The sequence below is a fragment of the Camelus ferus genome, chromosome 11 (assembly GCF_009834535.1).
Source record: "Camelus ferus isolate YT-003-E chromosome 11, BCGSAC_Cfer_1.0, whole genome shotgun sequence".
Lineage (NCBI taxonomy): Eukaryota > Metazoa > Chordata > Mammalia > Artiodactyla > Camelidae > Camelus > Camelus ferus.
In genome coordinates this window covers 69,909,476-69,933,720 of record NC_045706.1, presented here as the reverse complement: position 1 = coordinate 69,933,720, position 24,245 = coordinate 69,909,476, and the positions used below count along the sequence as shown (strand labels likewise).

The 24,245-nt window shown below is 41.5% G+C and overlaps 1 protein-coding gene across 6 annotated transcripts in view; it reads left to right on the top strand.

Moving 5' to 3' along the window:
• TSNAX (translin associated factor X) overlaps positions 1–24,245 on the top strand; it is a 393,490-nt gene that overhangs the window by 202,173 nt on the left and 167,072 nt on the right. For all 6 annotated transcript variants that reach the window (XM_032491816.1, XM_032491821.1, XM_032491819.1 and 3 more), the window contains 2 exons: positions 338–440; positions 11,712–11,900. In XM_032491816.1, coding sequence (XP_032347707.1) covers positions 338–440; positions 11,712–11,900 — 292 coding nt within the window. The remainder of the gene's footprint in view (positions 1–337; positions 441–11,711; positions 11,901–24,245) is intronic.

Sequence of the window (24,245 nt, the reverse complement as noted above, 5' to 3'; positions counted from 1 at the left end):
GTGACAGCCAAAGGAACAGGTCTAATATGGAGTCAGATTTGTTCTTCCCTGTCACATGGCTCATCTCAGTTTTGTGTTCAGGTGTGTGAAAGGTGCAGGACCTATGCTTGGACTGTGTCAGCGCCTGCTTTACTTAGTCCTTCTTTCTTTCGTTCCTTCCGTTCCTTCTTTCCCTCCTTCCTTAATGCCTTGCTTGCTTTTCCAGAACTCTCTTGCAGTCATTCGTTACCACCCTGCTGCATTACTTATAAACCCAGGAATCTCTGACCTGGTGCTCTGTTGCCCACCGACTTCCACCTGAGTAAGTGATGACACGTGCCTGTCTCTCTCCCTCCAGGTGTGTATGAGCGAGAGACTCTGCAGCACTCTGAGGAAGAAGCTTAACGACATTGAAATCCAAATGCCGGCGTTGCTGGAAGCCAAAATGCTTGCCATAGCAGGTACCTGGAAACAGAGGGGACAGGGAGGTGGTTGGAGTGGAATGATGACAACCACCACATCCATGTCTTGTCCTTGGTTAACATTCTGCCTGTAGCTTCTGTCATACTTGACAGCTCAAAGCCTTTCTGGGGAGTTTTGCTGTAACCCACAGCATAGATGGGCAGCATGGTTTCCTTGTAAGGGATGGATAGCACTCTTCAAAATACATATGCGTGCATAATACAAAATATGTTATTTGTGTAGGTACCATATTTTGGACTTCCAGTTCCTGTTTCTTTTAAGAGTTTAGAGACTAGATGTACTTTGCCATGTAATTCAGGCTGATGTTTCTATGTTACGTATCTGTAGATGCTCAGTGAGGGTTATTGGATGTGATCAGCCCCTTCCTATGGGGGAAAGAATGAAAACAGGAGACAAACTGACGTACTTGGTGTAACAGTCTCATCACAGACCGCAAATTTTTGGAGGCTTCTCAGTGGATCACTATCCTTCCTTAATCTGGTAGTTCTTAAAGGATATATTTTCCATTAATTAGTAGGTGGAAAATATGAGTCTTTGAAAATAGTGTCTTATCCTATCATTTGAATAGTACTTTTGAACATTCTTCTGCATTTGTTATCTTATTTTATTCTTATTCTGTATTCTATTCTATTCCATTCTGTTTTATTTTATTCTATCTTATTCCTTATTTTATTTTATTTTATTTTGTTTTATTTTCACATCAGCTCTATTAGGTAGGTGAGCGAGAGACTGAGCTCAAGGAACAGATGGGGAGATTGAGGGCCCGGGGTATGTCCTTTGGTTACGTTCACTCAACTGGCTAAGTGGTGCTAGACCAGGGACTACAGTCCAGGTGGGATACATGGATTTTTAACCCAGTTAGGTAATGACATCCTCCAGGTAGTCTGAGTTTTATAGGTTGAGTGAATCCACAGCTCATCAGTGTCAGAAGAATCATAAAAATTTAATGAAAAGGTATAATAATTACATGTGTGAGTTTTAAATGGCATTTTAAGAAGGGATACAATAATTGGCAGCTTCTGCCCTTCAGACCATTAAACAACTAACGTTGGCAGCTAACGAGCAATTTGGTTCCTGGCGCAGTCACACGTGTTACTTACAACCCGTGGAACACTGCGACGTGAATGTAGGGCTTGGCTCTTAACAGCTTCACGTGCCATTTAGTTGGAATTATGGCCCCATTTGCTAGGAGAAAAAAAAGAAGATTGAACACAATCTTGCTTCTGAGTTAGGGTTTTTGTCTTTCTTAATCAATCTGTCTTGCCCAGGGATACAGGTGGATGTGTCTCTGTTAAGCCCAAGGGAGGAGATGTATCATTCAGGCAGCAGAGAAACCCTGCCTCTCATGTGAATCATCCCTTTTTAGAATCCCAGGGAAAATTCTTAAGGTGGTATATTGCATATGGGGCCCGGGTTTTCTGTTTAGTTCTTAGATTGGCTGGGAAATCAGTGGGGCCTAATCAGATGACAGAGCACCTGAATTAATGGGGATGGGAACTCACCTGCCAACCCCCTATTTCCTGATCACTCTTTTTTTTTTTTTTTTCAAATGGAGGTACTGAGGATTGAACCCAGGACCTTACACATGCTAGGCATGCGCTCTGCCACTGAGCTGTACCCTCCCCTTCCTGATGACTCTGGAGCCCCTTGGTGAACGGACCTTTTGGTCAGCGGGCTCTCCTCCTCCTGGTCATCCTTACTTCACATCTTCTGCGCCTAATGCGATTTGCGTTTTCTCTCGAGCTAGACTCCTTAGCAGGGCGGGGCTGCGGCCGGAAAAGGCACTTCCCTTAGTATCCTCACGGGACTATTTTATTGCCTTCAGAGTGGCAACCCTCACTCCATTAGACAGAAGCCACAACAAACCTCTCCAAGAGAGGCCTTTCTCTCACTGGGGCTCTCTGTGAGGACGCTGGGCCAACGCCCATGAGATGCTGAGAAGCCCTATTGAATGGAGAGGCTCTTAAGGGGTGCCCTTAGGTTCTCAGAGGGCCTTTTGTCTGTCTGAACATTTCTAAGATTCCGTCTTAGCGCTCCCATTCTGAATTTCATCTTTGGACTGAGGCCTTTTTTTTCGTCCCTTGAGAGGCTGCTAGTTAAGAAAACTTATTTTATTTATTTAATTCATTTTTTTATTGAAGTCTAGTCAGTTTACAATGTTGTGTCAATTTCTGGCGTTCAGCACACTGCTTCGGTCATACGTGAACATACATATGTGCGTTTTCATATTCTTTTTCACCGCGAGCAACTACAAGTTCCCTGCACTATACGGTATAAACTTATTTATCCGTTTTGTATATACCAGTCAGTATCTGCAAATCTCGAACTCCCAATGAGGGCTTTTCTTAATTTGAGAATCACTGGCTCCCTGCAGAGACGGGGGACGAGAAATAGTTTTATTTTCAAGCCCAGCAAGTCCAAGCTCCTTTCTATTTACCAGTATGTTCTTTAGCTCATCTCTCTTTTCTTGCACTTTGTCACAGGCAGTGATCAGAAGCACTGGCTGGCACGCCTGTATTCTGCCTGGAAACCTCCTTGCCTGCTTAATTAGCTTCATCAGGAACTCTTTTCTGTGTTACCTCATTGGTAATGTCATCAGACTTTCTGTCACTATATGCCAGGGCTCCCTTTTCCTCCAGCTTCTGATAATGCTTTTCTTCCTTTCCTTTCAGCCTTCACTGAGACCCGTTAGCCTTCCGCCTGCCACCTGGTCCCCAAGTCAGTGCCTCCGACTTTAGGGATTTGTTACAGCAGCACTCCACTTCCAGACGCCAAAATCTGTTCTTGTTACTGATCGCTGTGGAATAAACCACTTCGAGACTCAGTGACTTAAAACATCCCCAGTCATTTATTTTGCTCGTGAATCTGCAGTTAGGGCTGGGCAGGGCAGGGCAGGGGCAGCTGTGGGGGAGCTCATGACTAGCAGGTTGGTCTGTCTGTCTGTCAGTTCCTGTCCACGTGAGCCTCGCGATAGCCAGCTTGGCTTCCTTACAACATGGCTGCTAGGTTCTAAGAGGGAGTGTCCCAAGAGACAGGGCATGGAAGATTCTTATTTCTTAAAGCCTGGACTTAGAAACTGGCAGGAGTCTCTTTTAGTAAGTGATACGTTACCCCAAATCTTAGTAACTTGAAACAACAAATGTTTATTATAGCGCACAGTTTCTGGAAGTTAGGAACCCAGAAGCAGCTTAGCTGGGCGATTCTAGCTCAGGATCTCTAGGAGGTGCTGCGAGATGTGGGGCCTGAAGGCATCATGGGGCCTGAAAAATCTGCTTCCAGATTTTTCTGGCTGTCGGTGGAAGGGCTTGGTAGCCATGTGGGCCAGGCCATGGGTGGCTCAGACCATGGTGGCTGATGCCCCCCAGAGCAGGTGATCTGAGAGTGAAGGCAAAGAAGACTGAAGATCCCAGGTTTGTCGGGCCTTCATTTCCAAAGGCTCCCAGTCACCTCTGCCTTGGTGACCAGGAACGCATCCTAAGTGCAGCTCACACTCAGTGAAAGGGAAAACAGTTTCCACCCCAAAGGAGGAGGATTAAAGAACCTGATGGGCATATTTTTAAAAACCATCCCAGCTGCTGTTTTATTTTATTGGTCGAGCAGTCCTGGGGCCCTGACTCAAGGGAAAGAGACACAGGGGACAAGTGGGAGGTGTGCCAAGAGTTTGGGGGCCGTGTTTTACAATGTGCCACAGCGACCTAGGAGCCTGTAGGGTTCTGCAAACTAACGATGGGGGCAGAAAGTTTTTCAGGGACAGAGAGTGGCATCAGGCACCTACTAAGCACCAGGCCTGGCTCTCGGTCCTGAGGGTGCAGCTGCAGACAGGACACAATCCCTCCTTTTGTGGTAGTTGTGGAATAGAATGGATATGCCTGGCCTGTTTGTGGAGGAGAGCATGGTTCTGTCTGGGGAGGAAGGGTCGTCTAGATTGATGCTGGTATAGGATCCGTGTTGTGGTAGGAAGAGGCTTGTTATCCTTGGTTAGGACCGGATGTCCAGGGCTCTGTTCTGCAGGCTAAGGATGAAAGCATTGGGGAGCTGTTATAATTTATTTTTAAGCAAAGCAAAGGCATGACCAAAGCCAGACTTGAGGAAGCTCAGTCAGGCGGTGGGTACATGGTGGGGTAGAGGCGGGAATGTCTGGGGACTGGGACTCACTGACTTTAAGATCCTGGCATTAAAAAAGGAAGAAAAGATCACTCATGCATGGAATCTTAAAAAGAAAAGAAAGAAGATACTATGAACTCATCTACAAAACAGAAACAGACTCGCAGACACAGTAAACAACCTTATGGATACCAGGGGAAAGGCGGTGGGGAGGGATAGATTTGGGAGTTTGAGATTTGCAAATAGTAAGTACTATATATAATAATAGATAAAAAACAAATTTCTTCTGTAGAGCACAGGGAACTGTATTCAATATCTTGTAGTAACTTACAATGAAAAAGTCTACGAAAATGAATATGTATGTATATATACACATACACGACTGGGACATGATGCTGTACACCAGAAATTGACACATTGTAACTGACTATATACTTCAATAAAAAAAAGAAGAAGAAAAAAGAAGAAAAGAAGGTTAGCATTTGAAATCTTCTACAGGTGCTTAGAAGATCTAGGTGGTATTTATCTAGCCAGCTGAATGTGGTATTCTAAAAACTAGGAAAAATAACCTAGAAAGCCCATCACTTCTTTCCAAGTATAAGTCATCGAGATAAGAACACAGATGATGGTGACACATCAGAAGCGATGGTCCTCCAGCTTTGTTCTGTAACGTACACAGTGGATTCTCCAAGTAACTACCAGTCCACTTCGCCACTGCTCAGGCTTTCAAATACTCCAGGGACCCTAGATTTCTCCCTTGTCTTCATCAGCCTACACAAATCTTGACTCAACTGTATCTTACTCATCTCTTTTCTTGCCCTTCTCTATTTCTGCCTTAACTCTTGTGATGTTTGGCAGAGAATGGCTCAGTTGAAAGCACTCAAGCGTCTTTTATCACCAGAAGGAGACCCCCAGCTCTGTGCACAGTGGCATAGAATGAGGAGCTGACTGGGGGCCTCCACATCTCTCAGTTCTTGAGACCAGAGGCCATACTGTGTAGCAGATGGAAGCTTTGGCTATGGGATCTGAGAGGTCTGTGTTCAAGTCCGGCTTCATCATTACCTGGCTGGGTGACTTTGGGCAAATTATTTAATCTTTGGAAATCTTGTTTTTTTCCCATCTGTAAAATGAGTGTAATAGCAACACTATTACATTAGTGTGCTGTAAGAATTAAGTGAGGTCGTGAATTAGGATAATATGGTGCATTATTATACTGATAAATGAATAATCAATATACAAATGAGAGCTCCTTGCATAGAATGAGCTAGCAATTGGCAGCCATGCACCTGAGTGGGAGGAGGTGTGGCCGGGAGGTGAGCCCTTGACCGGCTGTCACTCCCTGCTGCGGGTTCCTGGCTCGTGTACCTGTAGCAGAGGGCTGTGGTGGCATCTACACCCCTTATCACAAAGTGGCTTTGGCCCCAAATGCCTGTGCAGCCCCCTGCCTGCTGTGCTAGGCTGGGCTACTTGTTGACGGTGAAGATTCGTTTGTCCGTTTGGTTTTCAGCACTGATACTAAAAGCGTGGAGCCCTGCGGTGTCCCCTCCCCAGGCCGGGTGCTAACCTGAGCCCTGCAGGTCTGGTCACTGTCACGGCTGGGTCCTGCCTGGTAAGCTGAGCCCAGGAGATGAGCATCTGCCCGGGGACTGGAGCAGGTGCGGTCTAGCTGCCCACTTCAGGCCCCTTTCCCCTGGGCCTCACCGAGGTTTTTCTGGGTGGAGGTTGAGAGGCCTCTTTCCTCAAGAGGCAGCCCCAGGCCCACCTTGTTGAGTGGCCGCCTGGAAAAGAAGTGAGAGCGAAGATCCCCCCAGGTGCCTGGACAAGGGCTCCTTGCCTCTCTGCTGCCCTCACTGACAGCTTCGCCCTCCGCCCCAGGATGGGCGGGTTGGGCGGGGGCTGCTGGGGACAGAGCTCGGGGACAGAGCTCGGGGACCGGCTTAGTGTCCTCTAGAGAGTGTGGTGGGTGTGGCTGCCCCAGGCTCAGTGGTTAAGATCTCACCATCAGAAGCAGGGGCCTCTCTCGCCTAGAACTGTGCTGCACCCTTTGACCTCCAGTGATGAAGGCTCGTGGCTGGAGCTTAGCCTGGGTCCCCCCTCTGCCCGCCTTTCGTAGCCGTGGCCTCTTCAACCTGCCCCTGGTTCCCAGAAGCAGGAGACTTTTAAGTGGCGGGAACCCACGCCTGTGACTCAGCAACAAGCATCCTTCCTGCCTGCCGTCGGCCTCGCGCCGTGGACTCCGGGTCCGCAGTGTAGCTGAGACACGGTCCGGGCCGGGGCTCAGGCTCCTGGAACTGGGCTGTGCCTCCTTCCGAGCTCTGTAACCGCCTAGTGTCCCATCTTCACTTTGCGCGTGTCTGACCTTTGCCTGCCCCTAGCCAGCATCAAGGCCCTCTGCTGCCTGCCTCTGAAACTTTCCAGTGTTGATGTGACGCATGCCCTCCTGGTTCCAGCCCTGCCCTGCTGGAGTCATCCACCTTTATTGATCTGGTCCCTCTGTTGAGTCATTTTGCTGTTTTTTTTTTTTGTTTTTTTCCCTTGGGCTTTGCCTAATGTCTGGTACTCAGGAGACAGTAAGAGTAATTGTTTTTTAAAAAACGAGCCCTCATTTGTTGATTTCTGGTCCTCAGAATCTGTTATATCCGTATTTCATGTGAGTTTCCTCTCAGTTTGTGGCGTATTTTCTTTCCCACCTGCCTCCTATTAACAGTTCAAATAATCATTTACTCTTTTTTTAATTGAAGTATGTTGATTTACAATGTTGTGTTAGGTTTTGGTGTACAGCATAGTGATTCAGTTGTACATATATATACACACATACTCTTTTTCGTACTTTTCCATTATAGGCTATTACAGTATATTGAATATAGTTCCCTGTGCTGCATAGTAGGATCTTTTTGTTTATCTGTTTTATATATAGTAGTTAATATCTGCTAATCCTAAACTCCTAATTTATCCCTTCCCCTCCTTCCCCTTCGGTAACCATAAGTTTGTTTTCTATGTCTGTGAGTCTGTCTTTGTTTCGTAAATAAGTTCATTTGTGTCATTTTTTTAGATTCCACATGTAAGTGATATCATATGGTATTTGTCTTTCTCTGTCTGACTTACTTCACTTAGTATGATGATCTCCAGGTTCATCCATGTTGCTGCAGATGGCATTATTTCATTCTTTTCCATGGCTGAACAGTATTCCACTGTGTGTGTGTGTGTGTGTGTGCGCGCGCGCGCACGCGCGCGTATCTGTGTATCTATCTATCTCACATCTTCTTTACCGAGTCATCTGTGAATGGACATTTAGGTTGCTTCCGTGTCTTTGCTATTGTAAATAGTGCTGCTATGAACACTGGGGTGCAGGTATCTTTTTAAATGAGAGTTTTCTCCAGATGTATGCCCAGGAGTGAGATTGCCCAGGAGTGAGATTGCTGGATCATATGGTAAGTCTATCTTAGTTTTTTAAGGAATCTCAGTACTGTTTTCCATGGTGGCTGCACCAGTTTACATTCCCACAAACAGTGTAGGAGGGTTCCCTTTTCTCCACACCCTCTCCAGCATTTATTGTTTGTAGACTTTTGAACGATGGCCATTCTGACTGGTGTGAGGTGATATCTCGCTGTAGTTTTGATTTGCATTTCTCTGCTAATTAGCTATATTGAACATCTTTTCATGTGCCTATTGGCCATCTGTACATCATCTTTGGAGAAATGTCTGCTTAGGTCTTCTGCTCATGTTTTGAAATTATTTATTCTTAAACAGCATGTCAAGATATTCCAAGCCAGTTTTTCTTTTTTAAAATATGGTTCTATCTGATTTGACTCTTCCTTTATAGAGAATAACAATTATCTACACTTAACACACATGAATTAGAGACAAATGTGTCTAAATAGCAGCCTGAAATCTTCTTTCTTAGTTTATGATTTGGAGGGAACTGAGAAGTTTCTTAGAAATGAACTAGATTTTCCTAGATAAGTACAAAATACTTCCTTCTCTCTCAGAAATTTCACGGCTTAGATCAATGGCTGGGGGAGCTGAGAAGCTCAGTAAAGATGTTTTTTCAAAGATGATGTTTATCCAGGGTGGAAATAAAGACCCACCAGATGAGAAGGAAAGGGTATTGTTCAGACTGACTAAAGCAAGGGGCTCTACCACCATCATCTGTGCTTTGGCGGTGGCTCCAAGGCAGGCAGAGGAGAGGGAGACTTGGTGAGGGGGGAAAGGAAGGTTCCAGGTGTGACTGGAGGCTGTTGGCCGGGAGAAGCCGGACGTAGGTGCCTGGAGCATCCTATGTGATTGCCTAAGGGGCATATCTGGCTTTCTCTGGTTGGTCCTAAGTTGGGTGTAGGGACGCAAATTAGAGAAGTGGTCAGTTCTTAATCAGGTCCTGGCTATTTTGGGTGAATTGTTACAGAAGTTATTGTTTTGCTTCCTGGAAGGATCTGGCGTCCTGCCAGAGAAGAGAAGCAGGACTTTGTTATTTGGGCTTTATTTTGGTTATATTCAACACTGGCTTTATTTCTCTTTCCGTCATAAAGAAGTAGGGCCCAAATTCGGGTGCGTGGAAGAGGGTAATTTTAGGAGGGTTGTCACAAAGGGGAAGAAGGTCTGTGGCCCAGCGAGGATGGTGTGTGTGCTCTCCCCCCGGGGAGAAAGTCGTGGTGAGGCCTGGGGGCTGATGGGGTGAAACCGCCCATCTGAGCGTGAGATCCGCCCCCAGCCTTCCTGGTGCTCCCTCCCTTTATGGGTGATTTGTGGCCACGTTTTGGCCAAGTCCCTTATTGAGCTGTATTTGGTAGGACAAGCACCTAACCTGAAGTTGGAAAAACCAAGTTCAAGTTCACTACTCTTACGTGAGATCTTTGAACTCCAAAGCCTCATGACCTGGGGAAGGCCACCCTCTGGGTCTCAGTTTCTTCCACTGGAGACCAAGGACAGTCATGTCCTGGATTAGTGGGAAGCCTAAGTGAGATGTCATGCACCGAGAGCTCTGTGATCTATAAAATCAGACTCTCAAGTACTGACCTCAAAAATGAGCTCCAGATACTGGGAGGTAGAGGAGGGTCAGTAATTAAATTCAGAGATGTCGAGGATGTCGTTAGAAGGAGCGGGACGGGTAAGGTCAGTTTTGGCTTTGGCATACACCTAGGGGTTGGTTTTTTTTTTCTTTATCTAGAGATATTTTTTTAACATTTTTTATTGATTTATAATCATTTTATAATGTGTCAAATTCCAGTGTAGAGCACAATTTTTCAGTTATACATGGACATATATATATTCATTGTCACATTTTTTTCTCTGTGAGCTACCATAAGATCTTGTGTATATTTCCCTGTGCTGTACAGTATAATCTTGTTTATCTATTCTGCAATTTTGAAATCCCGTCTATCCCTTCCCACCCCCTGCCCCCTTGGCAACCACAAGTTTGTATTCTATGTCTGTGAGTCTGTTTCTATTTTGTATTTATGCTTTGTTTGTTTGTTTGTTTTTAGATTCCATATATGAGCGATCTCATATGGTATTTTTCTTTCTCTTTCTGGCTAACTTCATTTAGAATGACATTCTCCAGGAGCATCCATGTTGCTGCAAATGGCATTATGTTGTCCGTTTTTAATGGCTGAGTAGTATTCCATTGTATAAATATATACCACATCTTTATCCAGTCATCTGTTGATGGATGTTTAGGCTGTCTCCATGTCTTGGCTATTGTAAATAGTGCTGCTATGAACAATGGGGTGCAGGTGTCATCCTGAAGTAGGGTTCCTTCTGGATATAAGCCCAGGAGTGGGATTCCTGGGTCATATGGTAAGTCTATTCCTAGTCTTTTGAGGAATCTCCATACTGTTTTCCACAATGGCTGCACCAACCTGCATTCCCACCAGCAGTGTAGGAGGGTTCCCTTTTCTCCACGGCCTCTCCAGCATTTGTCATTTGTGGATTTTTGAATGATAGCCATTCTGACTGGTGTGAGGTGATACCTCATTGTAGTTTTGATTTGCATATCTAGAAGTTTTTAATGGTGTTATTTGTAGAATAAAATGTTTTGACAGGTGCTTCAAAAGACCCACGTGAAGGCCCAAGCGTGGCTCCCTTGGTGCATAGCAGGCGGGCACGTGTGCTGCTGGATGGAAAGGCGGATGTTCATCCGTACACAGATCCTCCTTTAATTTCCTGGGGAAGTTTTACAGTGATTTTCTGTGTAGAGGTTTTGCATGAGTTTCTTTAAATTTACCCTAAATATTTTGAGTTTTAAAATGTCTTGTACATGGAATTTTTTAAAAAGTCATCTTCCCATTGTTTGCTGCTCATATTTGGAAATACAACTGATTTTTTTTAAACTTTTTTTTATTGAGTTATAGTCATTTTACAATGTTGTGTCAAAGTCCAGTGTAGAGCACAATTTTTCAGTTACACAATGAATATGTGTATGTTCATGTATAACGACTGAATTTTGTATGTTGACCTTGTAGCCTGTAATCCTTCTAAATTAAATGTACCATCTATGTTGCTCAGAGCTTTCTAGAATTTCATGTCTATTCTTGCAGACTTCTATAATGCAGGTGTTAGCACGATCATATTTTATTAGAAGTTTGCCCTGAAATTCCATATGCTAATTTCTTTGCTCAAGATCATGCAGTTTGAGTAATGGGGGATTAGGATTTGAACTGAGGTCTTTTTTTTGGGGGGGGGGTTCTTTCAACACTTTATTTTTTTATTTTTATTTTTTAAAAATTTTATTTTATTGAGTTACAGTCTGGTTCCAAGGCCCAGTCTCTTTCCACCCTTCTATAATATTTCACCTCTTTGACATTTGGATATTTGAATGGAGCGATATCATTTGGTTTCCCTGGGTTTCATTGGGACATTTTTGTGTCATTATGCTTCCCAAGGATGTGGATTAGCCAGTGGAACCCCTAAAACAGAACACAACAAGAATAAGGTGAGAGAGAGACGTACGAGAGTTAAAGAGACTTCCAGCTTGAGGACAGTGTTTTTCCCGATTCCTCCACGGAAGACTGTTCATGCAGCTGGTTGCAGTTGCCAAGCTCAGCCCCCTGTATCCACACCGTCAGTGCATTTAGCTGTTGCTGAACCTTTCCCGTGTAGGGGTGCTGTAACGCTTGTTTTCCCCCCTTCTCCCCGGCGATGTGCTGCAGGAAACCATTTCTGTACGGCTAAGGAGCTCACGGAGGAGATCAGATCCTTAACATCTGAGAGGGAAGGGCTGGAGGGACTTCTCCACAAGCTGTCGGTGCTGAGTTCAAGGAACGTCAAAAAGTTGGGAAATGTTGAAGAAGATTACAACAGACTGAGAAGAGAACTGGACCACGGGAGAACTGCCTATGGTAAGTCATCCCAGCGGTCTCCCGGTGAAACATTTATGATATTTACGGTACTGTGTGTCCGGCCGGATGTTCTGTGCTTCGTGTGAACGTCACTGCCAAAGGGTGTCCTGGAGCCACACGGCACATTCCCGGGAGGATATTTTGGCAGGAGCCTTGGCAAATGGGGCGGAATTTCTTGTCAGCTTTTGTTTTGCTATCACATGTGATGGCTTTTCATGTGCTGTTTCTTTCCCCCTCCTCTACCCTGGATTTGCTAATGGCCTTGCGATTACTTAGAGCAATCTCCCCCTTGGCACAGGTCTTGAGAATTTTCTCTGTTGGACAATTATCTTCCCTTTGCTCCTTGGCTCAGCCTTCTGGCTTGCACCATCACAGACAAAAGCAGGCTGACTCTGGGAAAAAACTAAGACCATTAAGTTGCTGTTCTATGTGTGGGCTTTTCTGAGAGCTGCTTTCCCCAGGAAGAATGAGGTAGAAGATGCCAGTGGTGCCTCAGCCAAAGTATTGGCTCATGGGAGGAGTTAAATGGTTTTGCTCTTTTCCTGTCCAGTTGTTAAGAGCCAGTGGGGTCACCTTGAGGTTTCACTTTGGGGGACAATCTCAGAAGATGCCTGTTTAATCCAAATGGATAAAGCAAAACCCTATTTCTTTCTTTTTCTTTTTTTTTTTTTTACCTAATTTCAGAACTTTTTATAAATCCATAGCAATGAAAATAACAGTAATTGCTTGAGGATTAGGAATCTAGGATAATGGAACAGAATGCGTGATTTTGGAATAGATCAATACATGTAACATCAATTCATATTTCACAGATGCAACAAGGCAATTTAATATGGAAAGGATATTGTTTCAATAAATCTGGCCAGCATGGTTCAATATCAGTATGTCTTAAATGACCATAGTCTTTTGTGTTGCACCCCATAGAAAAATGTAACTTGAAAACCTAGTTCTTAAAAAACATAGTAAAGAATTTCTGATGATTCAATTTCTAATATGCAGAATGAAATCTTAAGAAACAAATTCAGATTTAAAATACATGAGATTCTGCCACCTGTTTCCTCACCAGTAAAATGAGAAGAATATTATCCACATCATGGGCTGGTTAAGTGGTATGGATTAAGGGAGGTAACTTTCAAAGATCCTGAGATACGTGTGTGTGCGCGCGTGCGCTTGTGCGTACACGCGTCGTCGTACTTTCCCTGGGAACTAGAGGTTGTTAGAAGTCAAAGGTCATACATGGTAAATCATGGGCCCTAAATAAATGTTTACTAGGAAGATGAAAGACATCTGCACTAATAAAGTTCTGTACTTACGAAGTATGCTTCCTTAAAAAAGAAATACGACAAGAATGGGGATATTAGGTAGCCAGATTTGAAATAGGGCTATTTGAAAATACTCCACAAATTGAAGTACATGAAGATGAGTGTTGAAAACCAAATAAACAGGAAATCAACTTGTAGAAGTCGGTGTGTCATTTTCACTGTGAATCTATTTTGTTTTGATGGCTTAGTCAGTTGTGCAGGGAGAGGTGTCTTTACAGAGTGATTTGAATGACAGATGGGATGGTCAGCTGTTAACTGTGTCTTCTTTTTTTTCCTTCCAGCCACATCTTTTTTTTTTATTATTTTATTTATTTATTTAAACTTTTTTTTATTGAGTTATAGTCATTCTACAATGTTGTGTCAAATTCCAGTGTAGAGCACAATTTTTCAGTTATACATGAACATACATACATTCATGGTCACATTCTCTTTCACTGTGAGCCATGACAAGATCCTGTATATATTTCCCTGTGCTACACAGTACAATCTTTTTTTTTTTTTTAACATTTCTTACTTATTTTATGATCATTTTACAATGTTGTGTCAAATTCCAATGTAGAGCACAATTTTTCAATTATACATGAACATATATATATATTCATTGTCACATTGTTTTCTCTGTGAGCAACCGTAAGATCTTGTGTATATTTTCCTGTACTATACAGTATAATCTTGTTTATCTATTCTACATTCTGAAATCCCAGTCTGTCTGTTCCCACCCCCCGCCCCCTTGGCAACCACAAGTTTGTATTCTATGTCTATGAGTCTGTTTCTGTTTTGTATGTATGGTTTTTTTTTTTTTTTTTAAGATTCTGCATATGAGTGATCTCATATGGTATTTTTCTTTCTCTTTCTGGCTTACTTCACTTAGAATGACATTCTCCAGGAACATCCATGTTGCTGCAAATGGCATTACATTGTTGGTTTTTATGGCTGAATAGTATTGCATTGTATAAATATACCACATCTTCTTTATCCAGTCATCTGTCGATAGACATTTAGGCTGTTTCCATGTCTTGGCTACTGTAAAGAGTACTGCTGTGAACATTGGGGTGCAGGTGTCACTTTGAAGTAGGGTTCCGTATGACCCAGGAATCCCACTCCTGGGCATATACCCAGAAGGAACCCTACTGTGTCTTCAGAGGTAGACACCTTCAAGTTGGCTCAATGACTCAGAACACTTTATCTTTTTTTTTTCTCTCACTTTTGCAGGTCAAAGCTTTGTTTTTGCCAAATATGTAGAGACTGTGCATTTGAACCTTAATATATCACTGTAGTCCTGAGAAATGGTGACATGTCCCCCAGATGTCACAGTGCAGTTTATTGCATTACGATAGAATGAGCCTTGTACATTTTAAGTGAATTTTTTGCTACCAATTTTTAAAACATATAAGCAATGAAAAGCATGAAATAAGTAATCACCACAAGGTTTTTAGCCCCAAATGAGGAATTTATATTTGAGAAGAAAGAAGATGTAAACAAATTTGGGCAAATTTAGTCCAGCGATATTTTCATTTGAACATTTGAGCCCTTGAAAATCATTAATCTCTCTCTCTCTTTTTTTTTTTTTAAAGAGCTATATAGTAATTTTTGAATCTCATTATTGTCACTTCACTAAGTATTTTCAAAATGATGAATAAAACATAAACCAATGGAATGAGAGATTGTTACCATGGATGATTCTAAATTGCAGATGGCTCATTACTGTTGTGAAGGCATTCTTTTTGTTTTGTGCTTGGATTTTGCTGGGTCAGCTACCCTTTTCCCTGTGCTTTAGGCTGAAGCTAATTTTTAAGCCATCTGAGATGATTTGGCTTTGGGTGAGCCAAATGAATAATCTTGGGTTGATGAGACTGTGGGAGACAAAGGAAGAAAGAATTCCGTAGTAAACTGAAGCTTTTATCTATTGATATGTAATAAAGCTAGGCCAAAGTCCATATTCTGTCATTGGTTGGGTTTTGAGAGTTAAAAATCTGGAAGGTGGTGGGGAGGTGATAGCTCAAGTGGTAGAGCACATGCTTAGCATGCACAAGGTCTTGGGTTCAACCCCCAGTACCTCCCCTAAAATTAAAGAAATAAATAAAACTAATTATCCCCCAAAAAAAGAAATAAAAAAAAAATCCAGAAGGAGCTCTCCACTCAAGTTTAAATGTAGAGCAAATACAGAGAAATAGTGTGCCTATGCATGTATTACCGTGAGCTGATCCTTTTTCATCTTAGAAAAAACATTTAAAATTAAGACTATTCAAAAAATGAGCAATGTGTAGTGCTCTTCAAAATAGACTTTGATTTTCAGCAATGGTTGCAGAATGCAGCGTTCAGGAGGAAAAGGCAGTTCAGCTCCATGGTGGTCTGGGACCCAGGTTCTGCGAAGTTTGCTCCAAGTCAGCTGATGCAGCCACGTGTCTGTCCAAGTCCAGCCAGGATTCCGTTTCTGCAGCGGAAGGGGAGATCTGCAGTCTTAGGGAACAATCTGCAGCCTGAATTAGCATTCAGAGGATTCTTGCTGATGGGAATGTTACCCCAAAAGGGGAAGGGAAAAGACCCTAATTCTTGTCTTATCTGAAAGATAAGAATTCAGATGGGAGATGGAAGTGTTGTGTACAAAAGATTTTAAAGGTTTTATTAGCAAAGGGAAAATACACCTCTAAGAACAGAAAGCAGGCTGATGTAAGGCAGATAGGAATGGTCTTTGGCCCCTCCTCTTAGACCGCGGCTTAGAGTTGGTCTCTTGATTGATGGATGGCTTTTGCCCCTGGAGTGCTCAGTCATGCTCCTCCCCTTTGCAGATGTCCTTACCCATGATGCACACAGGAAAAACCCACGGGGGCGGGGCCTAAACCGCATGCTGATTATATTACAATGAGCACTGGGTCGTGTCTGGTTAGGTCATTGTAGCTACTGCGCAGTTGCCGCTGTTAGCTTCTAACCGATTTCTTGCTGGCGCCCATTTAGAGGAAGTAAAGCCCCTTTATGCTGAAGGCGGACATACAGCCATCTTCTGGACCACCCTCCCTGTCCTCCACCTTATCTGCCTGGTGCCCTCGCTTATCTGACTACCTAACAGGAAGAGTGCATGTAATGACTCATCACAGATAAACTTGCTTTGCTGAGCATTTACAATGTCATTACAGCTTGTGTCTCTGGCTCAGCTGTAAGTCCTTCGAGGTGAAAGCATTGTCCTTATGTTTCATTTGTCTTGTTGCAGTAGCCAGCGTGATGTCATTAAAAACAGTAAATGTACCACAAATATTTATTCATTTACTAGGGCCAGATGTTAAAATGAAACATGAATTCTTTCTTCCTTTATTTTGAATCACAGACCCAGACCTGAGATCTTCTTTTTTAAAAAAAAAATTTTGAATTCATCTTCCAATTTAATGAGAGCAGTGATATGTTTGATAGTCTTTCATGGAAGATGCTTGAGTTGTCTGAGTCAGATATTCAGATTAGGGTGTCGGCAGACAGAACAGCATGATGAAAAGGACTGAAATGTGCCAAAGTATGCAGGAGGCAAAGGAGGCAGAAATCATCACTGAATCCATTGACTTTCGTCTCACTGACACACAGTCTGTAAGAAGGGGAGGAAAGGGTGTGCTTTAACCCCTGTATGCGGTTCTAAAGACTTCAGGAGAATATGTTTAAATTCTGAACAATTTAGGTGCGGTGAAATAGAATGAAAACCTAAATCTATCTTTCAGCCCCTGAATACTTATGGAAATTAACTATAAACCTTTAATTATTGTAGATTTCAATGATTTTTTTTAAAGGGAGAGTGGGATTAAAAAAATCAGTAACTTTTTGCGCTTTGCTAGGTCTGCTTTTCAGAAAAAAAGACAACTCTGAGATTTACATAACTTTTTCCATCCCTTGTGTGTAAGTTGGTAATCTGCATTGTACTTTCTTAATATTGTTGATTTCGTACTGTAACTCAGATATAAAGGAAGCAGACGTCAAGGGGAGGGATTTAATCACATAATAATCAGGGCTAGAATTTTAAATAGGACGTCATTAGCATGTTAATGAATTTTCTCACTTTACGCCAGCTGCCCAGGTAGAAAAGACACTACAGCTGTAGCTCAGAAATCCGGTGAGGTCTGTGGCTCGGTGAGCTGTCAGGAACCTGAGTAGAGGATCTGTGAAATATGTAAAAGGATTCTCAGTGTGAGTGTCAAATGGCGTTTTTTTCTGGGAGTGATGGTCGGCTGTGTCCAGCTTAAACTCATTTGCCTTTCAGCGAGTGAGGACAAAGTGGAAGGCAGATAAGGGGCACTTTTTAAGGGCAATAAAGTTGAAGTGGAGTCAACTTTTCTGTTACGGTTTGGAACTAATACTTACCTCTTGCTTTAGATTAGAAAGGCCATGTGTCCACACCGACACAATCCTGCCCTTATTTTTGGACTATCACCTAATTTTTGAGATTGAAATAGCTAATAAAAGGGAGTATGATGCCCTTTAGTGAGCTATCAGTTTTTTAATTAATTAATTAATAATTGAAGTCTAATCGGTTTAGTGTTGTGTTAGTTTCTGGTGTACAGCATAGTGATTCAGTTATACACATATATATTCCTTTTCATATTCTTTTTCATTATAGGCTATTATAAGGTGTTGAATATAGTTCCCTGTACTGTACAGTAGGAACTTGCTGTTTATGTATTTTATATATAGTAGTTAGTATCTGCAGGTCTCCCAATTTATCCCTTCCTGCCCACTACCCCCATTTGCTGATAGCCATAAGTTTGTTTTCTATGTCTGTGAGTCTGTCTCTGTTTTGTAAGTAAGTTCATTTGTGCCCTTTTTTTTGTTTTAGATTTCACATATAAGTGATATCATACAGTATTTTGTTTTTCTCTTTCTACTTACTTCACTTAGTATGATGATCTCCAAGTCCATCCATGTTGCTGCAAATGACATTATTTCATTTCTTTTTTATGGCTGAGTAGTATTCCGGTATATATATATATATATAGAGAGAGAGAGAGAGAGAGAGAGAGTGAGAGAGACACACACACACATATATACCACATCTTTATCTAGCCATCTGTTGATGGACATTTAGGCTGTTTCCATGTCTTGGCTATTGTAAGTAGTGCTGCTGTGAACACTGGGGTACATGTGTCTTTTTGAATTAAGATTTCCTCAGATATTCCCCTGAGCTACTAGTTTTTTTTAACTCCAAAGTCCATGGGTGAAACTTCTTGTGTAAGTCACTTTAAGAAGAAGCCACAGTTTAAAGATTGTGTGCTTTGCAGGTTCTGCAAATATAGGCAATCATTCCTTTTCCACATTTATCCAATATATTTAGATAAAATTTACAAGAAAAATTAGAACAGAAGAATAAAATCTATGTGTCTTTTTTGGGGAGTGGGGGAAGAAAAAATACATATATACATAGCAGAAAGATAAACAACAAAATTAACAAATAAAAATTAAGTTTAAAAGTTAAGACTGAAGAAAATTGCTAATGAGTTGTAATTATTTGGGTTGAGAATATGATGTAATTAACAGCTTCCTAGAAGCCAGAACCAAAAAACAAACTAAACCAAACCAAACCAAACCAAACAAACAGGTGAAGCATTATCCGTCCTTCTCAAAAGTAGCTTAAAGCAAGAAGTTTTCAGGAACACGGAGTGGTGTTAAATTCTTAAAGATGATTTTTTGTTTTGAGTGCATAATGGAATGTCCTCATGAACAGATTTATAACCAATGCAAAGGCACATATGGCTTTACCGACCACCTCTGGGGGACAAAATAGGAAATGAAAGCAGGAGTTCATGGACATAGACTGTGAAATACACAAATATCAGATCTCTGGGGATGTCCATTTTTTCCACAAAAGATCCAACTTCCCAGCCAATGGTTAAAGGAGTCATTCAAAGTTCTCTCAAATTTTAAGAAACGTTCCATTAAAATATAATGCCATGGGTGTGAATTGTAAGGGCTCAGGCTAATTGAGTTTAAATATGAAATCTGGTAATCTGACATCATTTGAAGATGGACTTAGAACCTACAGAAGTGGTTAGAGGTCATGTTCTGTAGACACACCAAATGTCTCTTCTCTTTGCTGAGCTTTGCCTGAGATCCGCTTGGTAGACAGTGTGGCTCTCTTTGGGCCAGAATGATGGTGGCATTCTCCATCACTGAGACCAGAGCTGTATGTTTGGGAACCAGATGAGTGTTGCAGTTTCTGTATGTGGAGGAACTTAGATTGTTACGTGGCAAATATCTTATTTGTGTCTGCCTTTCTAAACTGGAAATCTCTGCTTAAGTTAATATATATATGAATAACACAATTTATATACATTTGAATACGATTGATCTGTATATATAGATGAGTTCATTAGTGTCCTCTTTTCTTTTTTTTTTTAGATTCCACATATGAGTGATATCGTATGACATTTTTCTTTCTCTTTCTGGCTTACTTCGCTTAGAATGACAATCTGTAGGTCCATCCATGTTGCTGCAAATGACATTCTTTCATTCCTTTTTATGGCCGAGTAGTATTCCACTGCATAAATATACCACAACTTCTTTATCCAGTCATCTGTTGATGGACATTTAGGTTGCTTCTATGACTTGGCTTTTGTATATGGATGCTGCTATGAACATTGGAGTGCATGTTGTCTTTTTGAATTAGACTTCTCTGCAGATATATGCCCAGGAGTGGGATTGCTGGATCATAGGGTAAGTCTGTTTTTAGTTTTTTGAGGAATCTCCGTACTGTTCTCCATAGTGGCTGCACCAAATTACATTCCCACCAGCAGTGTAGGAGGGTTCCCTTTAAATAATACAAACTTTTGGAGGAAAACCTCTTTTTAAAAATTTCAAAATCTTTTTTTCTCAGGTTTGTCTGCAGGCTGAGGTTTCACACCTCTGGTCACTCACCTTTGTTTCATCCTATTTATTACACCGTCAGGATCCCAGTTAAATATGCATGTGTATTTTTACTGTCTCTGCATGGTTCTCTTCTTTCCAGCTGTCTTCCTCCAGCACTATGAGTGCGGCTGTTTCTCTTCAGCCACTTTTGCCTGTGACTGTGTAAGCTTGAAATCTGCAGTGAACTTTCTTCCTCTGTTAATAAATACGTCCTTTGGGAGGCACCTCCGCTACCATGCACAAAGCCGGTATCGGTCTGCGGGGAGGCTCAGCTTAGTTTCAGTTCTGTTGGTTGCCATCGTCTGTGTCGCACCTGGCATAGATAGAATCACGGTGTGAGGTCTGATGAGTGAATTCTCTCTGCTTCCCAGTTGTTTTACGTGTGACACAGGAGAACCAGATCTCTACACTTCATTTCCATCCATCCATCCATCCATCCATCCATCCATCCATCCATCCATCATTTTAATAAGCATTTACTGAGCCCTTATAATAGGCCAGGCACCACGCTTGCCTTTGTGGTCCAGAATGACCAGACAGTCCCTGTGGCTAATAAACTCACCACTTATTCTAGTCCCTTCTGGTCTTTAATTTCCATGATTATTTCCAACTGTGTTCCTTTTTTCCTTGCTCTCCACTGTTCCTGATTTCCTTCTCCTGTTTTATTCATGCAATTTTTTTTTTTTTAGAAATCCTTACTATTGTTACTTCCCTTTCCACCTGTCTCTACCTTTGCTTTTTAAAATTGAAGTATAGTTGATTTACACTCTCCATTTGCCTCCATACTCCCTTTGCAATACCTCAGTTACGTAGCTTTTAGGTGGGAAAGCAGAGACGATTTCAACGGTATTTCATACCCAGTTACAATGGGCAGCTTTTTGATCTGCTGATTTGTTTGGAGCAGGAACTTGATTCTATATACTAGGGTGGGTACATGCGACTCTTAAGTATCTGACAGATGCCCTGCTTTGTGCAATCATTCTTGGCAACCAGTGCCTAGATCGTCTCTTTCAACATTTCATTTGGACTCTGGGCTCTCGATGACCTTGGTGTGTGCACACACGCATGCACACTCATATACTCCCTCCTGAAGATTAAGCTAAGAATGATGGTAAGTGGGATGCCGTGATTTCTACAAGGGAGCCCATCGGCCTCGGTTAGCTGCGGGAACTATTTGTTGCAGGGGCCTGAAACCTGTATTGCAGAACGTTTCATATCCCTCGTCACTGACTTCTGTGCAACTCTTCCTCCCACACCTGTTTTTAAACATCCCTGGGTGGCGGTGGTACCACCCTCAGTTATCTGAACAACTTAGCATTATGTTATGATCTGAAAATAGATCGTTATTGTTATGATTATTAGAACTTAATTAGAATTTGTAGAACTTAGTTCTCTTATTCATATATCTTTTAGCTAAATCCTTATAGGTTTAAAAATGAGTTCTTTTAGGATTTTGCTTTTTACTGTATTTATCCAGCTTATATTTATTGGATCCTTTGTCATGTGCACACGTTAGCTATAGCTGTTATGGATTTAATATGTTGTTTTTTCATTGAAGTATAGTTGATTTACAATGTTGTGTTTGTTTCTGGTGTACAGCAGAGTGATTCATACATACATGTATGTATGTACTCTTCATATTCTTTTTCATTATAACATATTATATATAACATATATGTGTAATATATAACATTATGTTATATATAACATCATAACAAGCTATTGAATATAGTTCCCTGTGCTATACGGCAGGACCTTGTTGTTTATCTGTTTTATATATAGTAGTGTGTATCTCCTAATCCCAAACTACTGATTTCTCCTTCCCCTCCCCTTTCCCCTTTGGTAACCGTAAGTTTGTTTTCTATGTCTGTGAGTCTCTTTCTGTTTTGTAAATAAGTTCATTTGTATTATTTTTTTCAGATCCCACATGTAAGTGATATCGTATGATATTCGTCTCTGTCTGACTTATTTCACTTCATATGATCATCCCTAGGTCCATCCATGTTGCTGCAAATGGCATTATTTCATCCTTTTTTATGGCTGAGTAATAATATATTCTTTGAAAGGAAGGAATGGTCCCAGTCTGTTTTTCTTATTGCGAATATATTTTTTATTGCTAATAATTTTTTAACATTTTTTATTGAGTTATAATCAGTTTGCAATGTTGTGTCTAATTCCATTGTAGAGCACAGTTTTTCAGTTATACATGAACATACATATATTCATTGTCACATTTTTTTTCACTGTGAGCTACCGCAAGATCTTGTATGTATTTCCCTGTGCTGTACAGTGTAATCTTGTTGATCTATTCTGCATATGCGTCAGTATCTACAGATTTCGAACTCCCAGTCTGTCCCTTCCCTCCCCCCTCCCCCTTGGCAACCACAAGTTTGTATTCTATGCCTGTGAGTCTGTTTCTGTTTTGTATTTATGTTCTTTTTTTTTTTTTTTTTTTAGATTCCACATATGGGTGATCTCATATGGTATTTTTCTTTCTCTTTCTGGCTTACTTCACATTAGAATGACATTCTCCAGGGACATCCATGTTGCTGCAAATGGCATTATGTTGTCGGTTTTTATGGCTGAGTAGTATTCCATTGTATAAATATACCACCTCTTCTTTATCCAGTCACCTGTTGATGGACATTTAGGCTGCTTCCGTTTTATTTGTCTTTTGACATCATACTCTCCAGTCTTTATAACAGGTTAACAACTGACTGCCTGCTTTGCTTTTAGATTTCATTATAACCGAAACATTTTTTCCCTTCCCTGTTTGCCAAATGACGTTAAACTTTTGGCTCTTTCAGCCTATTTTGAACATCTCTCTTTTTCGTACGTGTTACTGTGACCGCTTCACACTTTGCGTATTTCCAATATCATATTACCCTTCCCATGAAAGAATCTAATGCACACATAGTATGATTTCAGGGTATAATTAATGAAAGGAAGCCTGGCCTTGCTGAGACAAGGTGACTGGAGTCTTGAGCCTCTTTTTAACTTTGCATCTGATCCAGCATTTGACTTCGGTCTGCATGTCCCAACTGTATCGGCAAGGCAGATAAATTAGAATTTGGTAGATGTCTGTTTGCCCTTCACTCAACTCTGTATTTTTGTTCAGACATCGAGGGACAGTATGGGCTGAAACTGAGCTCTAGGTCTGCCCCAGGAAGGTCCCCCAACACTGGAATTCCCCAGTGTCAGGAATCTGGAGACTGCATCAACCTTTGGAGGTGAAATAATTTCCCTGATGGAGTACACAAGGATCCTCTGAAGTAGAAGCTTATGAAATTCTGGGAGTTACTCCAGTGTATTTTTTCCCCCAACTTTTAATCTATTTTGCAAAATTCCATAAGAATAAAACACAATTTGTAGATACTGACAGGCATATGCAGAGTAGATAAACAAGATTACACAGGGAAATATATATAAGATCTTGTGGTAGCTCACAGTGATAAAAAATGTGACAGTCACTATATGTATGTTCATGTATAACTGAAAAATTGTGCTCTACACTGGAATTTGACACAACATTGTAAACTGACTATAGCTCAATAAAAAATGTTAAATAAATAAGTAAATAAATAAAATATCAATTAACAACAACAACAACAAAAGAATAAAACACATTCTAAAAATGGAACAAAAATGTCCATCATTCAATTTCTGCAGTAGAGCCCCTGGTTGCATTTTCGGTGTCCCGCCAGTGCCTGGAGCACATGCAGACCTTTGATACATTTGTACTCAGAGTGTGGGCACAAGCCAATGTTCTGTCTGCCGTTAGCCTTGTGTGACTGTAATGAAAATGTTCCATCATGCAAATCCGCACTGCTGTACGTTCAGAAAAAATTATCATCCTATTCTGCTGAGGCTGAAATCGAGGCTTAGTGAGCTAGGAGGGTTGTCGATGGACTTGGGGAGCTGGGACATGAATCAGACCTGGCTGGCTCTGAAGCAGTGCTTCATCTCTGACATCATATACGGTACATCTCTTACATCATATACAGTACATCATACACTTACATTTCCTTGTTGTAACTTAGCTTCCAATTTAGTGTTTATCATCTTTACAACATTCCAAGAGTCAATATACCATGACCTACTTAACTCTCTCCTTATTCTGATGTGCTTAATGATCATTTTATGAATT